General features: G+C 33.3%; 2 protein-coding genes across 11 annotated transcripts in view; one reads left to right on the top strand and one right to left on the bottom strand.

Moving 5' to 3' along the window:
- The window catches only part of LOC111624560 (integrin alpha-PS1-like), a 56346-nt gene extending 51633 nt beyond the window's left edge, over positions 1–4713 (top strand). For 2 of the 3 annotated variants that reach the window (XM_023367433.1, XM_023367436.1), the window contains exons 22-27: positions 301–327; positions 2757–2891; positions 2958–3077; positions 3151–3255; positions 3322–3450; positions 3525–4713. In XM_023367433.1, the coding sequence (XP_023223201.1) occupies positions 301–327; positions 2757–2891; positions 2958–3077; positions 3151–3255; positions 3322–3450; positions 3525–3605 (597 nt within the window). In that variant the 3' untranslated portion in view covers positions 3606–4713. The remainder of the gene's footprint in view (positions 1–300; positions 328–2756; positions 2892–2957; positions 3078–3150; positions 3256–3321; positions 3451–3524) is intronic. The other variant, XM_023367435.1, reaches the window with a different exon arrangement.
- Positions 4714–6930: 2217 nt separating this feature from the next.
- Positions 6931–19635, bottom strand: part of LOC111624561 (putative polypeptide N-acetylgalactosaminyltransferase 9) — a 44577-nt gene continuing 31872 nt past the window's right edge. For 7 of the 8 annotated variants that reach the window (XM_023367437.1, XM_023367442.1, XM_023367441.1 and 4 more), the window contains 8 exons: positions 19449–19613; positions 18590–18803; positions 18384–18501; positions 18125–18310; positions 17917–18045; positions 11377–11487; positions 8054–8182; positions 6931–7973 (listed from right to left, as the gene is read on the bottom strand). In XM_023367437.1, the coding sequence (XP_023223205.1) occupies positions 7827–7973; positions 8054–8182; positions 11377–11487; positions 17917–18045; positions 18125–18310; positions 18384–18501; positions 18590–18803; positions 19449–19613 (1199 nt within the window). In that variant the 3' untranslated portion in view covers positions 6931–7826. Of the gene's footprint in view, positions 7974–8053; positions 8183–10102; positions 11246–11376; positions 11488–17916; positions 18046–18124; positions 18311–18383; positions 18502–18589; positions 18804–19448; positions 19614–19635 lie in introns of those variants that run through there. The other variant, XM_023367444.1, reaches the window with a different exon arrangement.

The raw sequence follows: 19635 nt of genomic DNA, 5'->3' as shown, positions 1-19635 counted from the left end.
GTAAATTTTTATTATGCTATCATACTTTGAACCATCAGCATGATTTTATCAGAAGACATCACATTGTATTTTTGAGTATATCATGAATGTGCTCAGCTGCATGCATGAAACTCAAAATATGTAAAAACTAGTTTAATTGCCATTAGTAGTAATAGAATAAAGAAAGTGATTTTCTTTGTCATGAATTATCAGAATTGAAATGTTGTATAATGTATGAATTTATGGATTTTTTGAGATAATTGGTATGTTTTAATTAAAGAATGTTGTTTTTTTTCAAATTTTTACATTTTGTGCAATCAGGAAAATCCAATATACCAGATACCGACAGTAAGTGAGTCAAGGACAAATGTTTATAAACATTTTTGACTTGTAATTTTGTGTTGTTTTGTGATATTTTTTTGTTTTTTGTTTGTTTTGTTCATTTGCATGGCATGACATGCTACATTTTGTTTGCTTTATATGTTTTTTAATGCATGTAATTTCGAAAATTTCAAATATATTTTTATTATTATATGCTAATTAATTTTTTTTTGTATTAAAATCAAAATAAATTTATCTTAATTTTGAAAAAATAAAAGTTTATTAGATACATATTTATGTTTACATATTACTGTTTATTCTAACAGGGTATTTCTAAAATAAGCAAAACTTTAAAAACTGTTCTGATGAAAACACATCATAAAGGGTAAAGCATAAAACTGAAAACAAACCTTTTAAACAGGCAAATTTTTTAGAACACTAACATTTTTGACTACATTAATTAGCTTCAGGTTTAGAAACAAAATTCAAAGTTGTAAAATGTTAACGTGTGTTAATTTTTAAATATTATGCATTTTGCAATGTAAATCAGTGTAAATTTAGAACTTTCTTCTCTGAACATGAAGCTGATTAATTAAAGCAGTTGAAATATGCTTGTATAAATGGTTTATTTTCAACAGTATGATTGGAAATAGATTTAGTACTCTGAAAATGAGCTATAGTTCAGGAGGGAGTACTTCCAACCTTCTGATCAAAAATATTTTATAAACATAACAGGCTGTAGAGAATATTCTCAAAAATTTTTTAAGATATTTTAAAAAGATCCTATTCATAACTTTCAAAATATGAAATGTATCATAGTCAGCATATAACCACATTGATATCATTAAAGATATAAATTTTATAACTAAAACAATGCATCATATATTACTGCCTAAAACAGGTGTGTCAAACTGATTTAAACAATGGACCATTAATGCACTGGTAAGATTCACACAGGCCACATCACATTTACAAATTTTCTTAAAATTGTAATTTGAAGTGAGAATGCAGGAATATAGATAGGGCAATTAAAACATATTATGTAGTTCAATGAATTCAACTCAACAATATATTATTGCTATAGTATTGTTTTTATTTAAACATTTATTTTATATAATGTACAGTGCATATTTGTAAAACTAAAATTAATTGTTTTCACCAGAAACTTGCCAGCACTACCTTCCTCCTACTAGTTTTCCAATATCTGGATTCAAAGACTGAGAACAATCATTATGGCAAATAGATGTTTATCAGTTAATCTTGATCTGTAAACCATTTTATTTAATTTCAGAAAAATCACATCAGGGGTCGCCAGTTTGATACTCCTGACCTAGGACATTAGTGACATAACACCAAAACTATTGATTTTCAGTTATGCACACCTCCAGATTTCTAATTATTTACACTAAAATATGTGTCATGTCAGTATTCTACTACAAAATTTTCAAACTTATTCAAATTATAATGCATTAATGATGTAATTAAAATAAAAAAAATTGAAACCAGTAAGGATAATATGTTAGGTGAATGTGCTCCATTGTTTTTGGTGTAAAAAAGCAGTCAGATTTGTTTAAACATGGTAGAGAGAGTTCGGAAAACAATCCTCAAAGTGAATGACTGTCAACAGCAATGGATGAAGAAACCATCAACAAACTTCATGATAGTGTTGCAAGACCTCTGAATTGAAGCGTGTGAGATTTATCAGGTTACAGGCATCTCAACTGAATGGGCACATTGTATCCTACCCAAAAAATTGGCATGTCAGAGGTTTTGCAAGACACAGTTAAAATTGTGATGCTAAATTTCACAAACTCTACTTCAAATTGTTACCATATGTTCCATATTAATCTGTTATGTCAGACTTCCTCCTTTCTCTGAAATTCAAAAATTTCTTGGACAGAAAGGAATGTTTTATCGGAGGAAGAAGTTATTGAAATATCTGCATCTATAAACTAATAAATTAGGATGGATTTTATGAACTTATATACAGGCTGTATTTTCCTGTTTAAGTGTTGGCCCGAAAGTCAGGTAACTAGTTTTTGCGTGCGTGTTTGTCCTGGTGCATTTATAAATACGAATTGTAAATTGACTGTTAATCTGCTATAATTTGCCTATTGAACAAGAAGGATCTGGTTTGGTTTGATTAAAGTATTTGAATAAGACAGTGTAAATACTAAATTGTTAACCAACTTTTGGGCCACCCTGTATAAATAACTTTTTAATTCTGTTCGTGCAAATTACATCTGAAGGAACAAAACCATTCTGCTCACGCTTTAATGTTACCGCATTTAAAATTGTACGAATACAGTGGAAAGAATTGATTTTTTTCTTTGTTTACAATAATTTGTAATGCATGTTTATACATAATTGCATGCTACTGTGCTAAATAACCGTGACTGCTACTGACATTTTAAAAAGTATATTTATAATGTATATTAAAGAAAAGTTAATTTCAGAAAAAACCGGACATAAATCTGACGGGGGAGGAGGAAGGCCTGAAAACTGCTCCGCGCCAGCGAAAGAAGAGGGAAGTGGTAATAAAACCGGAAGAACTTAGGATGGAGGGGAAGATGGTGAAGATCGTCACCATGGTAATTTAATAAATTTTAAACTTACACGTGACGATTTCACTCGATGCTAATCAAGAAGTTTTTCAGGATTGCGACATAGGCACAGCACAATGTTTTAATTTTAGTTGCTTCATAAAGGATCTGGATGGAGAGAAGAGCGCTCGAATTGTCATCAGGTCTCGTCTGTGGAGCAGCACCTTTGTTTCGGTAATCAACAAATCAAAATAAGTATTCAGACGACGTTTTCGAATTTCTATCTCATTAGTAATTGTCATTACAGGATTACAGAGACGTAAATTTTGTCAGGATAATATCTAGAGGCGGAATCCATCTGGATCCTAAGCTCGGAATCAAACAGAAGGATTTGGAAAACGACAGGGCAATGGTAAGGTTTAATTCACTAGGGTAGTTAGACAGAGATTGTTAGTGTTAATGGGTCCTTCAAATTTAGGCGGAGAGCAAAGTTCAGCCCGACAAATCGCTGTATCAAAAACCGGAACCCGTTCCGTTATGGATAATCATTTTGGCAGTTTGCGGAGGAGTGTTGTTGTTAATCATCGTTATCCTATGTCTGTGGAAAGTAAGTAGAATTTTCTCGTGAATATGTTAAAAATTTATTAGAAAATTTAATTTAAAAAAAAAATGTTTTTTCAGTTTGGATTCTTCAAGAGGAGGAAACCCGGGTACATGCCTGCAGAAACGAGTGATAAAGAAAAAGAAGCCAACAACATATGACCCGTACCGAGCACGTAGAAGCTGTAAAAACTGTTCCGCTTTGGGATTTTGAGAGTAAAGTTTCGTCATCCCAAAGCAAAAAAAAACTATTTAATTCTAGAAAAAACTGCCAACACGCTTCCACGTGTGATTCGTCACTTAACACGGAATACAAAAGTTTGTTTCCAAAATGACATCTTTTGGTGAAGCGGAACATGAACTACAGCCATCTATGGAAAGAAAGTTCTCTTAAACCAATTTTTCGGTCGCACTACCAGAAATTTTAATACAACTTTCGAACATTTTGTACGCGGTCGTAATGGATGTACAGATTCGTTCACGGTTATCCCGAATTTTAAGGTCACTAGTGCTACTAGCAATTTTTTTAAAGCTATTTATATTAATTTAGACAATCTAGCAGTGCTAGATACTATCCAATTTGTGTCGAAAACAATGTTTACAATTGTACAGATCCATTACAGAAGGCAAACTGTTTAATAATAGAAATTCGAAGAAGAGAAATGGAGCGCATTTCTGTTCTTCGGATGCAATTTTGTAAACTCACAAGCCATTGGCCCACTAAGTGCTCAAGATGGTCACGGGCAATTCGGTCGTCTTTCACAGTTTAGTTGTATAATTTCCATTGTAGCTAACGTCTAACTTCAGGGAAAAAGGTAGGAAAAAATCTACGCAGGTTTGCAGGTAGCCAGAAATCTTCCCGACTTGCAGACAGCCAGGTCGCTTTTGTTAACGAAAATTTATGCCATTTCATTGTCTACTCGAAACCGTAACAGAATTTACCAGTGTCGTTGCCGTAACGGGTGCTTTGTATTATCAATTCGTATGTCGTTAAGGTGTTTCTAGAATCTGGTGCTACGTGTAAATATTGAAACCGAACAGACTATCGGCACCCGGTTCCCGCATTCACTCCAGGTTGTGCCAAAATTCGGACCGGCCATCGCGGTTACCAAAATTGTTGATTGTAGCGGTATGTTAATGGAGGAAGTGCGAAATTCAATAGTTGTTCGTTCGCCACAGTGTCTTCGGCCCTGTCTTTTTTTTTTGCTATGCTATATTTAAAAAGGTTTTAAAATTTAATAATTGTTATAATAAAGTTTATAAAAATTAATTTTGTTCGAATTTGGAATGGATGAATTGGTAGACGCTTGCGCCGTGTATCGCGGCACGTGGCCCCTTATCGTCTGTGTTGACCTTTCCTAATCCCAAGGGGCAGCGGCCAGATGGCCGAGCAGTCAAGGTGGCAGCCTACCGTTCTGGGGGACCCGGGTTCGAATCCGAACGGGTCGAAAAATCCCCACGAATTTTTCGGGGTGTGATCCGTTCGGATATGTCGGGCCCCGTCTCTCACCACCCGGCAGCCCCATTGTGGACCTGGCCGAACCCATAATGGGCTTGCAAAAAGAAGCCCTCTTAGTGCCCACAGGGCGGAAAGAGTTAAAAAAATCCCCAAGGGGCTCCAAATTACACGATCGACAAACAGAAAATTCACGACTTCTAGACTAATGAACAAATATAGCTCATTGGTTTCTTTGGCCTGTGTAACTTCGTCGTTCCTTGTTTCGAGGCCAAGTTTCTTGTCCTGCATCAGTGGTTGGGCATGAGCTTCTAGTCTATATCGCCCCCGTGGTAAAGTGTGACGTAATTGTTATGTAATAGCAGTAGTATGCGTTTATGATGGTCGTTACGCGGGGAATAATGTCTTCCAGGAGGTCTCTGGCCTCTATTCGGGCGTTACAAACGTGGAGAAAATCCGGAAAACTCCGCATGGCCAGCCCGTCCGGGCGAGGCGCGAACCCACGACCGAACTCTGTGTTCAGGGAACTGAACCACTTGGCCACTGGTGGGCCCGATACCAAGTTAGTGTCGATCTGACGTTGAGTCATAGTTTGAAGCTTGCATAATGTACGATGCCCTTTTTTTATAGTTTGAGGATGCCACTGTCCATGATAAGTTCCTAATTCAAACAAACTATGGTCGAAACATTCGCGCGAGTCAAGTGGTATGCGGCCACACGATCCAACAGAACACCTCGAACCCACCAATGGCAGGAGTGGATAAAATCATCGAACACTTGATCGTGGGTTCGCGCCTGGCCAGGGAGTTTTGTTACTAACATGAATAAAATCCCGGGAGACATGGCCTATGTGTCGCGTTGCCTTATACGGATAAAACCAAACTAAAGGGAACACCTCGAAGAGCGTGTTTATTCCGTCAGAATTTTGTTTACATCATAATTAGTATTATGATGTAAACAAAATTCTGAGCTTAGGAATATAATATACAAGCTGTCAGAACGTTTGAGGTCAAACTCAGAACGAAAAGCAGCGTGCATGTCTGTTTTAACCGGGTGGATTTACTTAGAAGGATGCATGCATGAACCCACCACTCGTTTTAAAATATGGTAACGACTAAATTTTTAGCATTTATCATAACCACACACAACACAAAATATTCCACTTACTACATGTTAGTCGAGTACAAATGCACGAGAGTATAGGCAAGTATTCAAGCGTATACCCCTACTTCTTTCTCGTGGGGCCAAATCCTATCTGTACTACTACGGATGCGTTTTAAACAGCCACTATCTCAGGAGCCAAGATGGGATTTGTCCCCAACAAAGAGGTTAGGGGTGCAAGGCGATTATGTCGCCAATAGCCTACTACTGATTAGCTATACTCTGGTGCACTCTAATTTGTAGCTAGAGCAAGAAACTCTAGCTCGGTATTCTTGTCTTGAATTTTTCGGTTTGTAATAAAGATAAAATACTAAAAAAAATTCAATTGCTAAAATATCAAAACTTGCATAAATTATTAGTCCCGAAGTATACTGTATTTTTGAGCCTATATTCGGATGTATTTTAGATAAATATTTGTTTTGTTGCATCCTATATTAATAATGCAAAGAATTATGGGATATAAAACTTTCTTTGCATTTCCACAAACCAAGAGAACAAATACATCGCAAACATTGTATTGTTACACTCACGTGGTATTGCCAGATGCCCCGGATCTTTTCCGACTGCCATCTAGCGACGGAATTTTATTCTAAACACTTCCTACAATGTAGTATCTATTTTCTTTTTTCACGTGTTAGATGTAATTTGTCATTGGCAGAGTAAAAATACACGTCCCGAATGTGTAGTGGAATGGAAGGGACCAGATTGACAAAATCACTACACACTACCAAAACGAGCCCTCTAACTTTTTAAAATTTCCAGATCCCCGCGCATGGCCCGGCCAAGACACGCCAATCTTTCCATTCTTTCACGATTCGACTTTTCAATTTGTGTATTTTCTAAAAAGACAAAAACAACAAAGAACCAAGCTGTTGATTTTGAAGATTTATTGTTTTCGGGAATAAACAAGTGTTTGTATAAGGCACAAACTGGAAGGACTCCTACCAAGAATTTTCTGGTGCCAGAATTTTGCAGAAAGTACTGGGCATTTGGTAAAAACCTATTCGTTCTATCAAAAATCATACACTCGAATGTTATCCCTGCAGTTACAATATATTTTTTTTCTGTACAGTAACTTTGTACACGAATTCATCAATTCTTATTTTACTTCCGGGAATGTACAACAAATGATTTAGCACTGAACACAAGATTATACGAAAGGAAAATAATAATAATAACAATAATAATAACGACAAAAAATATTCCCTGGTCGTAACTACGAGGAAGAAAACAAAAAGAAACCCCTAAATTTACTAAGTTACGGTAGACCTGCCTAATTAAAAAATTGTCCCATCACGTTACAGTCTCGGTGGAATGTCGCCGCCCGTCCACAGACGGTCACACGATATCACACGTGCTTTGAAGTATTATGGAATGTCTTTCTCGTGTTGGGCTTCCTCGTTTCGGAAATAAATCGTCGCTACTCGAAATTGTCAACACTACCGATTTACGTCGGCCATTACGCCGTTACGACGATACACTTAAGGCACGTGATGGGGGTTTGGCATCCCTCGTTTTAGACTGTCTTAAGGCAATTTTTTCTTGTTTACAAGTGTTTTTGCATGTTTTTCGAAAGAGATCTTCCTTGGTCCTCGACGGGTCGGAGTTCCACGGCCGTTAATACTGCGAGAACAAAAATGGCACTTTCGTTGACGATTCGTCGACGGTCGCACGTTTCTCTCTCTCCACGTCTTTCGAGCGGAATCCCGATTATCCGGACGACCGGAGGGAAGTAAAATTTGCAACGCGACTAAGTTTATCGATCGTTAATTGCCGGCCGCTTTTGAAGCATCGTAGTTTTGAAAGTTCCATTGCTGCCTCACTTCGGACGAGCACTCTCTCATCAACAGATGCTGCTTGTCTGTGGACATCTCCAGACACTTGCCGCTGCTCCCGTGTCTTATTCTGTGAGTCTAAACAGAGAAAAATAGATCCGGTTAGGTGTTTCAATTATGTAAAACCAAAGAACAAAATCCACCCTTTCGCCACTTACATCCGGATTATATATCCACAGCTGATTACCCTTGGAGCCGTGACAGGGGTAGAGAATGACGTCTTTTCCCGCATAATCCAGACAAGCTTCGTCTCTCCTAATCTCGCCTTGTTTGCTAAGCATCCAGAACTGAAAGATACCAACGTAATTCAATCAACATTATGTAACTTTGTATACAAATAAACATAATAATTAACTAATTTTTATGAGTAATATGGAGAACATTCGTTAACATAAAATGTATGCAAATGTTTATGGTATGGCAGGATTTTAACTTACAATGCCTACTAGTTGAATAACGAATACGATTTCAATGTAATTTTTAATGATGCAAGAAGTTTTGGCACACAGGATCAGAAATCGAGTGTTGGAGGTGTTCCCTGTATTAATCACATTGCCAAGTGTTAAATACTGCCAACAGTTTCTCATGTTTATCGATATCAAAAATATCATTTTATAATATTTACAAAATAATTCTGTTGATACAGAATCATATTGTCATCGTGTTACACGGCTTACATTCGTGTTCGGCATTGTGAAAATGGTAAAATATATTACCAAAAACATCTGCACTTGTCTACATTATAATATGCATTATCCTGTCCTGTGTGTAGTCATAAATGTATGTTAAATAAAAGAGATGGTGGAGGCTTAAAGGCATTGATCTATTGCTCTGAAGATCCGGATTCAAGTTCAGGTGGGGACTTTGGTATTTAGATAATTTAGATAATGGGCACTATCTGCATTCAGGGTATGTTGGGTTTTGACAATTGCCACGTTAACATTATGTAATGTGACAGAATGAAAGTTTAAGTTTGCTAGACATAGCTGTAATTTTCTTTTGTGAAACTTTCTTTGAAGAAAGAATACATGTGATACAGTCTTCTGTGCTTCATTATTTATTTTATGTCTACTCTCATTTACAATATGGTACCATATTTTTGCTCCAAGCTTCACATATCTCATGAGATGTTTCTTTGGGTTCTTTTCAGAATATTGGAATAACGGCAGCAAAACAAATTGGTCCTGGCTTTTTCAATCAATAACAATATGTTTGCTTTGTCAAGTGATGTAAAAAGACAGAATTACTTATACTTTTGATCTCTTATGGACTACAGCCTTTACCATTATACCCTTACCCCTTAGCCTTATACCTTTGTATGGGTAATTGTGACTAGAAGTTAATAATGATGTTAATTAAGTTTAGAAAGGAATCATTTAATGCAGGGGTCACAAAATGGCGACCCATTGGCTGGATATGGCCCGTTAAAGCTTCTTATCTGGCCCGCAGGCTTGATTTCTTATCTAAATACCAATGTTTCCAACATTTCCGAGGGAACAAAGCAGAAAAAAAATTCAAACGTCTAACTGTTTATGTAAGTCATAAAGGCCTGGCAACAAAAGGACCTATGTTAGAGACCTTTTTTAATTGCAGCACGTTTTGGTTTACCAAATAATATTGAATATGGTCCGTGTCTGATATACATCTATTTGACAGGTTCCTTGATGCATTTGAATTTGAGACCCCTGATTTAATGTTTTTAAAATTTTTAATGTTTTAATTTTCAAATTCTCTAAACTTTGGTTAAGTTCAACTGTAAGTCAATGAAATAAAATTGTCAAATAAATAGACTATATTTGTCTAGTGTTTGTAATCTGTACTTGACAGCAGTGTGGTGCATGATGTAAAGACACTACTCTGAGTTAAAAATCCAAATCTGAACCTGGATCAAATCCTCAATATTTTCGGGGGGGGTGGAGTTTGACATTTGGTGATATCATTGTGAACTTAATCAAACCTGTGATGGATGTGAAAAGCAGCTCTCTCAGTGAGCACAGGGAGGAGAGAGAAAAGAAGAAAAAGTAATTTGTACAAAATATAATTTATAAATACCGTATTTTGACGAGTATAAGTTGCTGTCGAGTATAAGACGCACCGCTATTTTGAGACAGAAAATTTAGAAAAAACTTTTTTAATGGGAGATTGCATTTTATTCGTTTTTTTATTCAAGAATGTGACGGATGCATTTTATTCATTTTTATTATTAAAAAGATGCATTTTATTCGTTTTTTATTCAAGAATATGATGGATGGATGAATCGACACCTTTATTAAACTGAAATAATCATCATTTCTTAATGTAAACTCAGAGGTCACACAATGACAGTCGACAGAACATGGCGGCGATGACTCGTGTGTCGCTATTCTGATAATCTAGGTACTCTAGCCATTCGGTTGAGAGACCATATGCTTAACAGATCACTGCACAGGTTGGTCCCTAGAGTGGACCACTACTGTAAATAATTTCACTGTAAAAATGGTTACCAGTCGAGTATAAGACGCACCATGATTTTGAGCCCCAAAAAGTAGTAAAAAAGTGCAACTTATACTCGTCAAAATACGGTACCATGAATTAGAGTAAAATCTACTCGACACATCTATTATTTATACTTAATTAACAGATTCCAAATCTACAGTAAAAGTTTCAATGTATCACATCTGGTAGATGCCAATAAAAAATTTCAAGTCAAATTCCTTCTATTAATTGACAATTCAATTATCTGTAAATTTAAAAGGATTCTAAAATTAAAAGTTTTCATGTAAAGTGATAGATTGAGAGACACAGACAGACAAGGATAGAACTGTCTTAGAAAAAGGATCTATGGACATGACAATGACATGCAGGATCATATCATTGGGTTATCCTGTGCAAAACAATTACTAATACAGTATTATAACCAGGTGTGTCAGTTTCTCTGTCCAATGGAACAAAATTTTATTTGACTATCAAAACATAAATTTGCTAACAACAATAAGGAAAAGATGTGTGTGTAATTTATCAATAAGACTGTAAAAAATGTCATAAGTAGATTTTACTGAACTGTAATGTCTAAATTAATAAAATCTTAATGTATAAAATAAGAAAAGACACATTAAATATAGATGATATAACATTTACCTGTACATACTCTAAAACAAACCTTTCTTTGTTTAGTCTGCACGTAAATATTTGATGATTTATACTAATCAAAGTAGCATCCTTCTGTATTTTGATTAAATTAAATGGAAAATGACTACCTGTCTCTTTCTTCCTAGTACACACTCCCACATCTGAAGTTTGTAGTATGCTCCTAGTTTAAATGGCGATTTTTCGATACACCAAGCCATTTCTTTGTCCGCCAAGCTGCTGATCTACATGGCAATTTTTCATAGAAACTTTTTAGATACCTTTCTCCTCGTGCAGTTTTTGTTACCGTTAGGGAGTTAGAAAGACACGAAGCAACAGACGGGACGAAGAGAGAAACGTTAAGTCAGTTACTCACCTGGTTACCACCCTGCCCGTGGCATGGATAGAGTCCTACAGGTTTGTGTAGGTCGTCCCGTCTCGCGGGGCTGTCAAGGCAGGTACCAGAACCCATACCGAGATTACGAACCTGGACAAGAGAGAGCATGCAGAGTTAGAAGAGGGTTCCACCCAGAAACTTCGGTGGTACGTAAATTATTTATGTATGTAACTAAATAACTATACATATATGAAAATTATAATTCATATTATAAAAATTAGCTTGCTGCTTAATTTGTAACATACAAAATCATATTATAAAAGCAAATATGTAATAGCAATTTACCACATTACAGGAATCTGTAAAGTCATTTTTTTAATTTACCATTTTAATTGATCAATTTGCTGAAATGATAACTGTAATAAATTAACATGCATTAAATTTATTTCTCTAAAATTTAAAGTGGAAAATTTACGAGGGGAAAAAAACATTAAAAAAATGCAAAGTTTCTAGATGGAATAATCAAACTGCAAAAGGCATGCATGCAGCAAATCATAAATTTTGGATTTATTAGTGATTTTAGTCATTTTAATTGAAGAAAACATGAAAAATTCAAGCACAAAGTGAGAAATATTCACAGAATATAGTAAAAAAAAATGCTAAAAATTTATATTGAAATTTGATTATGTAGACCCTCACAACAATAAAATACATCATCATCATCATATACAATTCTTTAGATTTATTACTTTACACTAAATAATTTGATTATAAATATGTCAAAAAGTCAATTTGTGTTGAAATATACAGGATGTATATCCTGTATATTTCATGTGATGTATACATTATATTGTATACAATACATTCTCTAAAATTGGATTCAAGAAAACAGGATATGTCAAACTTTTAAAAAGGATATTCAACAGTTGACATCCTGTTTTCTTGAATCTGATTTTAGAAAACTTAAAAATATACATCAGCATAATAAATTACATCAAAGATATTTAAGATTTGATATCATTCATTTATTTAGAAATTTTTAATCAGAAGAGTTCAAGTTCTCTAGTTGTTTACATGTTCAAAAATAAGTTAAAGTGAGGTACTACATATAATATCTTACAAGCCATGCTATTGTAAAATTTGGAAATCCTTTTATAATCCTATGGTTGATGGTTGCAGGATCAATTTTACTAAGATTTGTTCATTTAAAATTGATTTTACACAAATATCAATGCACTCTTGGATTTGTGATGCATTTGCAAGCATAAAATGAATATGTAAGGTAGAATTAGGAAGCCATCTATCTGCTTTTGAATGTTATTAAATACATAATTATTTTCTCAAAATTATCACAATGACAGGAGAAACAAAAAAATAGTGAAAAGTAAAGATTTTTTGAGCTTCATGAAAGAAATCATTGTTACATTTTGCAATTGCTAGTTTAAAGTGTAGATGGGTTCCAAGATCTGGGACAGATTAGCAATAGAAAACCAGGTTTGGAAAATCCAAAAATTGATCAGAGACAAACACAGCCAACTGATTGCCTTAAATACTTGGGCTATAAATCTGCTAATTTTAATAATTAATACTAAGTAATTTGCTACTAGAGGTAAATGTTAGGCACCATCTCTTATCTAAATTAATAATTATAATTTATCAACAAACACATTTGGCAAACAGTCTGAAGCATGTCAAAGTTGGTCTCATTTTCAACTTATTGGCTGAAAGACATGAGAGATATGAAACAAAACTATGTAAAACACTATGTTTTACATAGTTTTGACATGGAATAAGTAACATAGTTTTGACATAGTTTTGACATGGAATAAGTAATGAGAAAGCAAAGTGTGTAGCATCAGAAACAAATCCAGATCAAGAACTGAGACAAAAGTCACCAATTATCTGCTCTCATAAAAGGCACCCGAGATGCTGTTTTCATACTAGATATAATTATGGACAATGACAGTTACAGTCTTCCCTGCATCATTCATAAACTTACTTTGTAAAAATAAATCAAAAATATATAATAAAACCAAAAACTGTTGCCTACATTATTTATTTTGGAAAGGGTGTGAAAATCTCAAAACATTTTTTATGTTGAATTGTATCTTTTATCTTTCAACAACTTTCTAAGTTAAAACAGAAAATTAAAAAGCAAAAGCCTTGAAAAAGAAAAACTTACAGTAAAAGAACAGAAGGGTTTACAAAATGCAAATAAACAATTTTAAAATTTGTACTAAGATGATAACTGTGATAAAGTGAAAAATTATTAAGAGTTTGCTTTTATATTTAAAGTATGGTTCATTTAATAATGATCTAAGTGTAGTATACTAGAATAATTAAATAAAAATTCAGTGATTCAAATAAATTTTAGAAAAACTAAAATTCTTATTAAACTGGTTGCTTTTCTCAGACTAAGCTAAATAATAGTTCTAAACAAATAATTGTTATCATCAAACTGTCAGAATGTTAATAAGAAAGAAAATTACAGTAAAGTGACATTTGATGTCAAAAAAAGTTCATAAAATAGTTAAAACTCAAGTTTGTTTGTATATGGTAATGTGATGCATAAGTGATCTACCATGGAATTCTTCCAGAAGGACTTTCTATAGAAAACTGGCCTTTAGGTGTTACAAATATGAAGAAAACCTTGAAAAATTCTTTCAGCCACCCCTTAAGCAAGACATGAACCCACAACTGAATACAAAACTCAAGTACTTTTGCCTTTACTATATAAAGCTTGTTTGAATTAGAGCAGATTTAAACAGAAAAATTAAAAACAGTTTAGAACAAAACAATAAAAATTATTTAAATTTATAGCAATTCATGATATGTTAAAATATATGAGTTTACTTAAATACAAATTCGATTAACATCTGTATTCAAGTAAACATAGTAAAACAAACTAACACAGGACATCATTAGTGTGTTTGTCAGTTATAGTCTCAAAATCAAAACACTTTTCATTTTAAAATTCCTGTTTTAATGATTTTTATGAACGATTTTGGTTTAAAATACCATTTTATCATAATTTCCACTTTATAATTCTTTTTATTTGAATTGTAGAATTGAGTTAAATAGCTAGAAGTTATTTGAAATAAAAAAACATATCTGGATTTAGCATTATTATATGAAATTTTCTCTCTTGTAGGTTCCAAATTTCAAACTAACAATGTTCTAGAACTGTTTGGAAAAGTTCCTAAATAGGGATAAAACGTTTTTGGCAATTTTTGCATAAAATACTTTGTTATATAGATTTCATTAATTTTTATAGAAAATATGGTGCTTTCCAAATATCATATTTTACTGTGTGTCATGCACAAATTTGCATTTTATGGCCAAATTTATTAGGGAAAATAAGGATGTGAATTATATATACATGGATAGTACTAATTCTATATCTATATAAATGTTTTTAATTCTTACTTATGCTTACAAGTTAAAAGAAGTAACTCTAGAAATCTATAATGACAGTGATAAAAAGTTCTTGGCCTTCTATGATGTGTAAATCATCATAAATTTAATAATACCAATATATAAAATTTCTTGGTCTCTTATATCTGTTCTTGTGTTTTGTGATTATTTGTTACATAAAATTTCTTGCACCATAATATTTTAAAAAATAAATGCTAAAATTTCTTTATAATACAAAAAACATGTATGTAAATATAAACAAATAAAAATTTGAATTAAAAAATTAAAATGAAAGATTTTCCTCTGAAAGTTTGGGTAAAAAATGTGGGTGTGCATTATACATGGCAAAATATATGAATTAAACATATGTTGATTTAAAATTAAAAAAAAAAACAACTTAGTTACTTCAATTAGACAAAATATATCTTTAATCATGTTTATTACATGAATTAAATGCTACAAAGTCATATGCTCCCATATATTTTTTTAAAATTGGCATAAAGAAATTTTATCCTGTCCTAAAAAATTATCAACTTAAGTGAATTGCATATAAAAAAAAGTAAGAATTAGTAACCAATCAACTTGCCACTTAAATTAAATAGTTTAAATATCTGATTTTTCATAGATTTAATTAATTTTTAAGAATTTTTTTAGGAATTATGTTCCAAACATCACAAATTGCAGCCTTCAAGTCTAACATTAAAAAATTACAGGCCATTCTTATGTACCATCTTGTGATGATTCCCCCACACATTTTCTTACAGATTTATATCAGGACTTAATGCAGGCCAATCCAAAAGTTGAATGTTTTTCTGGCAAACCACTCTGGATGACTGAGAAATATGAACTGAGGTATTATCCTGTTAAAAGATTTAATTCCTAGCACAAATTTGATGGCACATGACAACAAATTAATGCAAAGCGTGTTTTGATAATCAACTGAGTACCTCCTGCTATTTATCTATATTAATATTATAAAGAGGTAACGTTTGTAAGTTTGGATGTAGGGGTAATCTCCGAAACTATTCATCCGATTTCAAAAATTCTTTCACCAATATTTAGAATGGAACTTCAGGGTGGACATAGGCTGTATATTATTCCGTTAAACATTCATATAAATTAAAAGATATCATCTAGGGTTAAGGCTTTTATGTCCAACAGATGGCGCTACGAGTACGATGACCTAAGTTTGCTTTTCTGTGAGGATGAACTAAAGCAGATCATCTTCTATCTATGTATATAAATAAAAATGTAATGTTCGTTTGTTCCTACCGATTCCTTTGAAATTTTGACACAACGCTGCATTCGAATACGCACGTGTTTTTATATAATATACGTGTCGAAATTCCCCCCACTGGGGGAGATGAACAGGATTAAGGCTTACTGTAAAGAACTCTGCTTCTATTTATACTATTTTAGATGCGGTTTTTTGCGATTTTGATTGCGTTTTAATAGGGTACGTCAACAGAATATACACTAAAAAGGGATTTTTCGAAAAATTACCTCCCCACGAGGGAAGTGTTATACATTTATAATAGATACATTTTGAGCCACAACAACGCGTGGCGGGATCTGCTAGTTTCTGATAAAGGCTTTACCCATTAATCCAGTCATCTCAAACCATTACTGATCCTCCACTTTGCATCTTTTTGCTACAGTAATGTTCTTCCCCGTGTTGATCATTCCAGTAAAATTTAAAACCATCTTGCCCATATAATTAAACTTCTTTTTGTTCCTAAAATAACTTTGGCCTATTCTTTGTCCCAGATACATGATTTTTGATTCAGGTGAGCCTAACCTCTTTGTGATATGGTTTATGACATGGTCTTCTCTTCATTCTTTTGGATTTGGCTTTTCCAGATTGCAACAAAGTATGACAAACAGTTGATTTTGAAACACAACCATGCACATGTTCTATTACTTTCCTTATGAAACATTGGCTTTTTGTTGCCGAATGAAATATATGCATGCCTTTGCTGTTAAGAGTCACTTTTGTTTTCATCCAGAATATGATTTTCCTGCTGAACTTTGAAAGGAAACTCAGCAGGAAAATCACAAAAGTTTGCTTGTCAACTTAGCTATACTTAATCTTTGAGCTATTATAGTTTTGAAAATGCCTTTTTCATAGTCACTTATATAACATTTTTTACAAATACTAACAAACAACTTTCCAATGCTTCAAATGTGTCAAATATTTTCATATGATTACACAGGAGTGATATAAATATGAAAATGCAAACTGATTTGCACATATTTTCTTGGTATTTTTAACAAACAGTTGATAATTTTTTGGGATGGTAAAATTTTTTTCTGCCAATTTAAAAATGCTATGGAAGTTAGAACTTTGTAGCATTTAATTTATGTAATAAACACAATTAAGAACAACATTGGTTTTTTTATCTAGTTAATATAATATAACCAATATTTTAATTTTAAAACAACATATGTTGATAATTATTTGAGATACACTATCAATTCTTTGAATTTTTTAAATTATTACACAATATTGTCAGTCATGAAAATGGTATGTCATAAGAATGACATTTAAAATCCCTTTTTATAAAGTTATTCTTATTTCAATTTAAAATTTTAAAACAAACTTTACATAATTTTATTCTGATTTTACAGTCTTTTATAACTATATTCCAAACCTTATCAATTCTCAAGAAGTTTTTTAATTGGCCAAGTCCACCAGTGCCTAGTGGATGCAAACTACTAGTGTTACTACTAGTAGTTAGTTTTGGGTCTGTCTCCCCCTAAAGGGCTGGCCATGTGGCATTTTTACACCTATCTAACACCTAAGTAGGGGCCAATTTTTCATATAAACTCCACCTAGGAGGCATCATCCTTGGCAGATAAATCCAGATATTGACATTCTTCACATTTATTAAAAGGCATGACATATGTTCAAGTACTACAGTAAAAATAAAGTGAATTGTAATTGGCTAACTTCTAATTCTTGAACCTTGGTTATGAATATGAACAATGATGACATTTAATTTTGTAAAAAAATTGGCTACAGATGAAATTAATTATGTAATATTTTGAACAATTCTGTAGCAGATTTCTGAGGTTGATTAATTTAACAGCATGGCTTGTAAGATAAAGTAAATATTGTCTTTAAAATTTTTGTATTTAAATTTATCAATTATTAATCATTCATACCTCTCCTGAAGCAACTGCTTCTCCTGGGATAAATAATTCAGGATACACATTTTTTAAATACCAGTCAAAAGTTTTGCATTTCAGCTTTTTACGTAACTCCGACCGCTTGCTAATATCACCATAGTCACCCTGTAAAGTCACTTATGTATATTAAATCAAACTATTTTGTTTATCTTAAATATAAAATTGATCAGAAATAACTTTTTACCAAGTCGTAGCCAATGCGCTGATAATAATATTTAGAGTAATCGTCTAACCATACAGCTGCTAGTCGTACAGAATTTCTTTTAAGCACATTGACTCCAGACCTCCATTTATAAGGACTACGTTTACGGAAGATGTGCCCCACATGAGAGCAGGGAACAATTTCTAAAGTCCCTCCACACATCCAAGTCTGAAACGAATCAGGCAATTTACATACATATTTTATTAGTTAATTGTATAAAACTGGGAGGAATTATTTGTACCTTAAAGGATAATTCTAAGTTTTCCCCTCCCCAAATGTCAAACCCGCTGTCGTAAGTACCTAATTTCTCAAAAAATTGTTTGTCTATTGCAAATAAGCCACCGGCCATCGTGGGAGACCTGTATATTTAGAATTTAATTAATAATTTTATAAGTAATCTTAATTTCAGTTAAACTGATTAGCAATTACTATTAAGAAGATCCTCACCAGACAGGGTCCCACATGTGTTTTCTCCTCCTCTTCTCCCTATCTGGTACAGCATGCCAGTTAAACTGAAGATTCCAATCAAATCCTCCGACATTCAACCCCGAGGAATCTCTAAAATGGTACTCGAACGTGTCGTCATTAATTACATCAATAACTGGGCACACCACAGTCGAGGAGTTTCGTGCAATACGATCTAAGAGCGGTTCTAACCATCCTGTTTTACAAAAAAATATCATTTTTATTAGTTAATGCCTTTCTTTATCATATATTAATTGTTTTCTAATCACATTTTTTAAAATATATATTAAAAATATTCTATATTTAATAGCATATGATTTATAACATGTACAGTTACTACCAACTGATGCATATTTAGTTCAACTACACATACTACTTCAGACATTGCAGCTATAACTTGATTTTAAAAGAGAAAGAAAATCAATAAAAGTTGTATGTAATTAAAGTAGAGAAGGCCAGATAATGATAAAAATAAAGAAATGCCAATTCACTACCAACAACTCTCTTTCAAGTCTGCTCTAATCTATTTACTACAGATAGCCTCGGGGAAACATCTGATTGAGGCAAATAGTTATTAGAGTTGCATTCTTTCAACATCAATCATTTCCCAGATCTCTCATACAAATGCGTACAGAGATAGATACGAGCTTCAACGGGTTCTCCTTTCGAGCAACGAGAATGAATAGCCGATGCAACGATCATTAGCTTACATAACTAGGCATTCAGAAAGTTCGAAGAACGTTACTATCAAACGAATGATAACTTAAAAACTAACAAAGACGGAGCATTGAGAGAACTGGAATTTACTTAAATCTTTTAAAGAAGGCACAGAAATACTTACCTTCTGTACATTCACAATGTGAGTCTAGATAAGTGAGGATAGGTGCAGTGGCAGCGGATGCACCCAACAGACGAGCGCGGATGAGACCTTCCCTGCGTTTGGCGCGGACCAGCCGAACCTTTTTGGTCTGATTGACGAATTCTTCCAGTTGCTTACCTAAATGAGCTGGAAAATGATATTTTGGTAT

Source organism: Centruroides sculpturatus, unplaced genomic scaffold, assembly GCF_000671375.1.
Source record: "Centruroides sculpturatus isolate CEXI.00-Female unplaced genomic scaffold, Cexi_2.0 scaffold15, whole genome shotgun sequence".
NCBI classification, from domain to species: domain Eukaryota; kingdom Metazoa; phylum Arthropoda; class Arachnida; order Scorpiones; family Buthidae; genus Centruroides; species Centruroides sculpturatus.
This window is presented reverse-complemented; position numbering and strand designations above follow the sequence as displayed.